Below are 8,245 nucleotides of genomic sequence, written 5' to 3' on the forward strand. Positions count from 1 at the left end.
ATATGAGCCTATAAATAAAGATGGGTATAATAATGATAATAACATCCAGTAATTGTGATTAGCACAGTGATGGACATGGTCCTCTTGTTTGACCCTGCCTACCATTGCAACCCTAGTAGTGATACATGCTCCTCTTCCTTGATTCGTGGGGCTTAAGCAAAGCAAAATTATCATTTAAGTGGAAAGTGGAAGGAGATGATGACACGTCTCTTCCTCCTGAATTCCCTCTTTCAGTTTCAGCAATACTGCCTATATGAATCTCATCTTCCTCCTTCCCCAAGATTCTGCCTCTTATACATTCACATCAATCATCTATCAAATCTTTGCTTCAAACTCAAATCCCTATCTAACACCACACTCGTCTCTTAACGCAATGATGTATCAAGTTACGCATTATCCATCAAATAAGATTGTTGATGAGGTTTAAATTTTAATATTTGCTAATGAGTACTTAATCAATTAAATCTACCCATCACTGCTAAATATACTTTTAGATGGGTGGTGTGTTTAAAATAATAGTAGCGATAGAATTAATTACTATAATAATGAAATTAGATATTATAATTGTGAGATAAAAAAAAATAAAATACACTGCATTGAAATGCACCGCCCATTCAAAAAGGTCTTAAATCTTATATTCATAATAATTGAGATTTGAGGGTCCAATCCAATCATTTTCCCAAATGAAACGAACCTGAAAGAGGAATTTTCAGCAACAAATTAGAAAACAAAGAAAGAAAAGGCTCCTAGGAATTGTTCTAAAACTTGGTTACGCAATTAAATTAAGCCAGCAGGCAGAGAGCATAAGAGAGGAGTGTGAAAGATAATGATTCACAAAAGCCAAAAAGCTGGAAAGAATCAAATGAGTGAAAAAAGTTATAACAATCTTTAATCATCTAAGTCTAAGTCTAAGTCTAGTACAGTAATGAACAATGACATTCAATGGGGTCGACGATAAAAGTTGAAAGATCACTCGAAAGAATCAAAGTCCAAAAAGCTCAAGGATTTTGAGAAACAACGTGCCACTGCAAATGGGTTTCGGAAAAATATTTACTTTCTTTATTTGTTTGATGGAGGGTAGAGTCCAAATGCAAAAAGGCTGATGATTGATTGGATTTGGATGAATTTGAGTTGGGCTAATGCTAGACCCATTTTCAGAGACTGTACTCGACCCATTCATTCATCTAACCACTTCAGTTCAAATTCAATTCTGAAACTTATAAACACAAGTGAAGCGAAGAGATGAGAGAGTCTCGATCAAAAACAAACAAGCGTAAATACTGCTGTGAAGCCGCAGAGGCGTGAAGTGAAGTGAAGTGCATTCTGGCTGGTCGACAATGGGGATTTCGAGGTTTGTTTTACTCGTGTTTACGATCTCAATGCTGGCATCTCCGGCACTCTCCGATCTGGTTCTCTCCAAAGTCGATCGACGTGTGAGTTTCCATCTTCTCAATTCAATATTCATTTCTCTTCCTTTAATTGGATTTATTTATGATGATTATGTGAGTTCGGTTCTCCGATTTATTCACTGCCTCTTCCTCTCCATTTTCTTGTTTCTCAAACTTAATATCCTGGGTTGATCGAAATGCTTCCATCGCTGTGTCTCTTCCATCTCTTCAAACCGTACCTTTTATGCTAACTTCGTTTCGTGTGGTCTTGCAGATTTATTTGACATCCCACATTGTTCGAATTTCTTCAACTTTAGAGGTGCTTCACAATACTTTCTCTTTTCACTCTCAAGTCTCAAAGTTGCTAATGTTCTCTCTTTTTGATTCATTGTTCAAATCACCATCTCCTATTCTTAAACTTTGCTTCTCTTACAATTGCTGTTATATTGTTTCTAGGTGGAGAATGCAGGTCCAGAGACTGTGTCTAAGGTTTTGTTGGCTTTTCCTGACCTTCAAGCCCAAAACTTGGCATATTTGATGGCTTCCCCGCATGAAGCCAAAGCGAAATTCAAAGTCTCTGTTGTTTCTTTCCCTATTGATGTCGTCAAACCAGAAGATATGCCTCCTGGTGTAACATTCTATTCGGTATCATTGCCACAGGGATTAACCGTGGGCGCTAGCTTCACTTTTGATGTCTTGGCTGTATTTACCCATGCCTTGCGACCTATGCCCGAGCAAATCGGTCAGGCTGATATTCAGCTTGTACTGTACCAGGATAGTGCATACTATCTGTCTCCTTATGTTGTCAAGGTCCAGTCTCTAAGTCTTAAGCTGCCTGATTCTAGAATTGAATCCTATACAACACTGGAGAGCACAAAGGTCCAGGGTTCAGAAATCAAATATGGTCCTTATGAGAATCTCCCTGCATTCTCATCCTCACCTATAACCGTTCATTTCCAAAACAATCTGCCCTTCACTATTGCTCAGGAATTGGTGAGAGAAATAGAAATATCCCATTGGGGTAATTTGCTGGTCACTGAGCATTACAAACTCATCCATGGTGGTGCGCAAAGCAAGGGTGAATTTTCCAGGTTACTTTCATATGTTTTCCTTCACAGTTTATGGTCTAGGTTGGAGATTCGTTTCTGATGTATTACCTTGACATTACAGGCTTGAACCCCAAGCCAGAGAAAATGTTCAAGGTCCTTCAGCCGTTAGGTATCTTGTTGCACATTTGCCTCCAAGGGCTCATTCTGTTTACTACAGGGATGCAATTGGCAATATATCTACATCCCATCTGCGGGGTGACTCCAAAAAGGTTATATTGCAGATTAGGATTTAAATCGTATCTATGCCCTGATATTTCATTTTTACTGAAGTGCTACTCGCCTTTGCAGGCAGAATTATTGATCGAACCAAGGTATCCCATGTTTGGTGGCTGGAGAACAGCTTTCACCATTGGATATGGCTTGCCACTTCAGGACTGTTTGTATGAATCAGAGGGGAGGCGCTTTCTTAACATTACATTTAGTAGCCCAGTGATTGAGTTGGTTATTGATACTCTCATTGTGAAGGTTGGTAGCATGTCTTTCCTTAGGCCTCAGAATTATGGTGCAAAGAAATAATGGGAAATGTCCTTCCCAACCTTGGCTAAAACTTTGACCTAAAAAGTGTATTTAAGTACGTATTACAACTATTATTCAACTAGGATATTATAATGCTTTGTCCTTCAAGTACTCAAATTGGCACCTATGCTTCATTAGAATTAAGATATTTGCATATGTAGTATAGGAATTGCAGTCTGGTGAATAAAAAGAAAGTTATTTTCTTAGCAGCCTAACTTTTACCTGGTACTTTGACTTTTATAGGTTGTGTTGCCTGAAGGTTCCAGTGACATATCTGTAGCAGCTCCATTTTTCATGAAGCAGTGCCAAGAGGTATTAGAAAGCTTAAGATTTGTGTTCGTATTTGACCATCTATTTTTTAACCTAAGGCTCATGTGTTGAGTTGAATTTCGAATCTGAAGTTTGTTGTCTTTTATGTATAATGTGCTTATGGTTGTATGCAGACCAAAATCTCCCACTTGGATATTGTTGGTAGACCAGTAGTTGTGTTGGAAAAGACCAATCTTGTGCCAGAGCACAATCAATATTTTCAGGTACTCTTTTGTTCTCCATGTTTAATTGAAAAGGCATGCACACTGGTTCTAGCATGTTAATTTGAAGCCTCTACTCTGGTGCCTCCATATATAGAATTTTGTATAGTAGGATATATCATAACCCTATATTTTACAGGGTTATGTATTTTAACGGTTTACTGTTTGTTCTTGTGTTTGTTTACCTTACAGGTCTATTACAAATTCAACAGATTATCAATGCTTAGAGAGCCACTGATGTTAATTTCAGGAATTTTCTTATTTTTTGTTCCTTGCATTGTTTACATGCATGCTGATACATCAATCTCCAAGTTTTCTGCTTCTTATTTAGCAAAACAGCAGTGGGAAGAGGTGAGTAGGATATCACTATGCCATTTCTTTGGTTCACCCAAATCACCATCTACAAATGCATTGGTCATGGACTTTGCTTTATGCAATTTCAGGTTCGGGTTGCGATTCAGCATGTTCATAATATCATATGCCAGTGCTTGGCAACACATGATAAGCTGGAAGCATCTCTACGCGACCTTTCCAGGACAGGGGAGGTGCAAGCTTGTAAGGCTGCTCGAAAATCTACTGATGGTTAAAAGAGCTGTCAAAAGAGTTGAAACCGTTGATGACCTTCTTGCAATCTTCCCCATCAGCTGTTCAAGTATTATCCAAGGTTCACTTGTCTTTTACTTGTTGCTGTTTAGTTTGATATCCGTCTTTTTGCATTTTCAGTCTTACTCTGAATAAGTTTGTTAATTAAGCCTTCATAGGTGACAATGTTTTCATTGGAACTCTGTTTGCTGTGGATGTCAATTTCTGATTTGCATTTTAGGTAGTGTTGTTTAAGTGATTACTTTGGTGCTGTCTCTATAGGTGGAGGAGCTGGTGGCTAAGGAGAGAGAATTGCTAGAAAAGTTGATGGCGAAGCACTCAACAGCAGTGGAGGCCTATGATAAGAAGTCAGGGGCCCGGGATATTGAGAGCCGGATTGCTTTGCAGCAACAGAAAATTACAGCATTGAGGCAGGAAGTTGATGATCTTCTCGAGTTCATTGATGAAATATGAAGTAGGAATAATATTTTCGTCCAAACTGCAGAATTTTACCTCCAATCTGCATCACTTTGTTTCACTGTTTCAGTGCTTTCTTTTGATTCTTTGTTGAACATTGTTTCTTCCTTAAATCTATATATGCAAGCGTCTGCCCAAATTATTTTCGAGAAGAAAAAGGGTAGACATTTAAGTAAACTTCACCTACCTACACCCATCAGCTATGGCCTAATGGTTCTTACAGTAGCAGAGTAAATTTGGTAAGCACGTTATTATTATACATATAAAGCGATATGGTACCCAAAAAAATGAATTCAAGATGTATACATGAGCTTGAAAAAATTTACACAAAATAATTATTAGTACATTAAAACAATCATGACACACCCATACACATGGTTTAATCAGCTATAACTTATGAATAAGGGCAACTCGGATGTAAATTGTATAGTCCAATATATTAATCAATGGAAAGTAGGAATGCAGCAGGGTGGACCTTAATTCTCTGGGGGTGGCATCACTTGCAAAAGCTCAATATTTAGCTCGAATTCGGCTCCTGGCTGCAGACAGAAATCTAAAAAAATGAATGATTTATTTTTTGTCCACTATATAAATGATTTCCTACAATCAAATCTAATTTACTTTTTAATTAACATACAGAAACTAGTTTGCTTATTCTTCGAGTAGAATTCACAAAATGCAATCTAATAAGGATTTTAGCTCAAATCTGCCTGTGTATTTTAACTTGTGCATTAACTATTCTTCTTTTACAAAGCTATCCAATTAGCAGACACAGTAAGCTTGTGATTGATGAATGGGGGAATAACTATTAGGTAGCCTCACCAAATAACAAAGCTTTGCATAAGATAATTAGGACATTACCGGGATCTCATTCATTCCTTTCTGCCCATACCCTGCCTCTGGAGGAACAATGACAGTCCTCTGAAAATTAAACTAAAACCATGAGGTGATGATGAGAAAAAAAAGAAGGGAAAAAGGTCCCAAACTACTAAGGTGACCGAAAACAGAGGATGCTTTAACCTAACCTTGCCCCCAACTTTCATTCCTTCTGTGATATAATACATAGCTGGTGGGGGCTTTGGTGCGGCTTGTGCTGAAAATAGACCATTTGGATTATCTACATATTCCCGTTTCCTTTCCTTCCCCGGAGTAGCTCCAACCTTGAATTCATATGGCTGAGTAAAAGATAACACCAGTGTTTGACTTTGAAGATGATGTTTGTTTTTTTTTTTAATTGAAGAAAACTAGTGTACAAGAGGTATAACCTGGGCAATGATGCGATTCCCAGCTAAAAGCTTAGACTCCCGACTTGAAACAGCAGTAATACCACGATATATGCAGTCAAAGTGCACCTGAAATAGCAAACAAAAGAAAAGGCAAGGAAGAGTGATGAATATGAATCCATGAATTACAAATTAAGACACCTGTACAGTTGATCCTTTCTCTGCTACTGGACCCTTGCCTTCCACAATATCATAGTACTTCAATCCCTCAGCTGTTGGGTTCAACAAAAAAATGGGAATTAATTGTTGAAAGAAACAATGCAGAAAAGACAATGATAAAAGCAACTAACGGGTGGTGAGATAGTCTTCAATGGGGATGGTCTTCTTGTTGCGTCTCTCCCTGGCTCCCGCCTCAGAGAAATGGGGCAGTGGAATGAGATTGAGAGTAGGCACCGAAGAGAGCAATATGGCACTCCTTCTGGAAATGGGCACTGATACAACGAGCTGGTTTGTGTTTAGGGTTTGATTGGCAGTGCATTTGGGACAGAAGATTAGTTTATGAAAATCAAGGATCCATCTATGTAGAATAGTGGCTGAAGCTGAACCCATCTTTTCTCTTCTGTTAAAAGCTTAAGGTCGTTACACCTTTAGACACCAAACCCCATCCATTTTCCTCCTCCAATTACCTTTATACCCTTCACCCAACTCTTTCCCAACAGTTTTTGTTTTTCTTTCTCTTCTAAAACTATGAATTGGTTATTAGTATCCATTTTGCATGTAAATTCCTTTCGAAAAATGATATTTGGAAAGTTAGTTTTTTTTTTTAAAGTTAATGTTTTTTTTATAGTTGAATAAATTTGTATAAAATATTTTTCTTGGTTGACAAATATCATAAATTTTTTTTATAAAAATTGTTTTAAAATGAAATAAACATACGATTGAGAATTTCTTATCTTTTCATTGTTTAATTGAACTTATTTTATATTTATTAAATTTATATTTTGCATTATTTTTACATTTATTGAAATAATTTATTTATAAATAAATACAAATATATAATAGTACTCAATTATTAAACTAAAATATTAAGAATCATAAATTGAAAACAGCTAAAGTGAATGGATACTCTTGTCTTGATTGTGTTATAAAAAAACAAAAAAGCAAAGATGAAATAATAATAAATTAGCTTCCAAATCATAATTAGTATTACAAATTAATACTAAAACATACATAACATGAAAATGTTAACCCTAATCCCTAAACATACCTAATATTTCTAGCCATATAATCAGTCCACTTAGATTGTGCAATTTCATCTCTTAATAGACCATTCTCTTGCTTTTTATCCTGAGGATCAACTCTCATTTATGAATGATACAACAAGCTAACACTATATCTACTTAGGTTTAGAAATTTCAAAATGGTTCAGCATCTAACACATGAAACTGTTTCTTCAAAATCTCAAAAACACGCTAAACAATTATTTGCAATGATGAATGATGAAGATTAAAAAGTTCCTTTGCATTTTCTGGCCTTTGATCACAAAAATCTTTTAAATGATATTGGACACCACGATATGGAGTAATATATCTATTTCGAATGTCATATCTAGCAAGATAATATTTACCTACAATTTTACAAAACATAATTATTACTAATAAATTATGAGCTTAATTGAACTATTTTGTATAATTAATGTTAATTCTTACATTCTGGAAATCTAAATCCTCTTAGGCGTGCAAGTGAATTACTTAATGCCGAAACCATTTTTTGAAAACGGGAATTGACTTTGTTTGAAAATGAAAATTAAAACGGGAGTCGCCACCGATCTTTATTAGGTGTGATCGGATCACCTTGGCTTTAATAAAACATTTTGGTTTATTAAAACGGTGTTTTTGGTCTACGAAACTTGAGAGAATGGGTTGGGCAGTCGGTTACATGCAAGGAAGGATTAGCACCCTCGTCACGCCCAAAATTGGTACCAAATTGATTAGTTATTGTCCTAAAGTCGAAAGTTGAAAATCGAGAATGGATTTAAAATACGATCCTTTTTTATTAACGTCGATTTAAAAAAATGCTTGAATTAGATCAAAATGATTGCTAAAGATTTCCTCGTCTCGAGATATCAGAGTATCACATCCCGTAAGTTAGGACACAATACCATGAACTCCCGAGCGCAAGTTTGTCTTTAATTTTAATTGGAAATCCATGTATTTTAAAACTTAAAAGGATATTTGGCTATTTAGAATCAACGAGAGAACCGAAACCCCGTAAGTTAGGGCACAATTCCTCAATGTTTCAAAACGTGAAACATTGCCTTATTTTGAAATTTTTACTTTTGAATAATAGCGAATCCGATATTTAAACGACGTGGATTATTTTGTTTGAAATAAAATAAAACGATCAAAGTTGGATAAATT

The 8,245-nt window shown here is 36.1% G+C and overlaps 1 protein-coding gene and 1 pseudogene across 4 annotated transcripts; one reads left to right on the forward strand and one right to left on the reverse strand.

The window, feature by feature from the left end:
* Positions 1–889: 889 nt before the first annotated feature.
* On the forward strand, positions 890–4,779 carry LOC107916636 (dolichyl-diphosphooligosaccharide--protein glycosyltransferase subunit 1A-like; annotated as a pseudogene).
* Positions 4,780–4,890: 111 nt separating this feature from the next.
* LOC107917330 (peptidyl-prolyl cis-trans isomerase FKBP18, chloroplastic) lies at positions 4,891–6,560 on the reverse strand. 4 transcript variants are annotated; one of them, XM_016846689.2, is made up of 6 exons: positions 6,176–6,560; positions 6,027–6,097; positions 5,868–5,954; positions 5,628–5,777; positions 5,464–5,523; positions 4,891–5,141 (listed from the first exon to the last, which is right to left on the reverse strand). In XM_016846689.2, exons 1-6 carry the CDS (start codon positions 6,432–6,434, stop codon positions 5,079–5,081), a joined length of 690 nt encoding a protein of 229 aa, XP_016702178.2. In that variant the 5' UTR covers positions 6,435–6,560; the 3' UTR covers positions 4,891–5,078. The 4 variants fall into 4 exon arrangements, with proteins under 4 accessions (XP_016702178.2, XP_040971233.1, XP_040971310.1 ...); XM_041115299.1 differs by having other exon boundaries at positions 5,464–5,535; XM_041115376.1 differs by having other exon boundaries at positions 4,891–5,155; positions 6,176–6,523.
* Positions 6,561–8,245: the final 1,685 nt, after the last annotated feature.

This window comes from Gossypium hirsutum, chromosome A01 (genome assembly GCF_007990345.1).
Source record: "Gossypium hirsutum isolate 1008001.06 chromosome A01, Gossypium_hirsutum_v2.1, whole genome shotgun sequence".
In the NCBI taxonomy this organism is placed as follows: domain Eukaryota; kingdom Viridiplantae; phylum Streptophyta; class Magnoliopsida; order Malvales; family Malvaceae; genus Gossypium; species Gossypium hirsutum.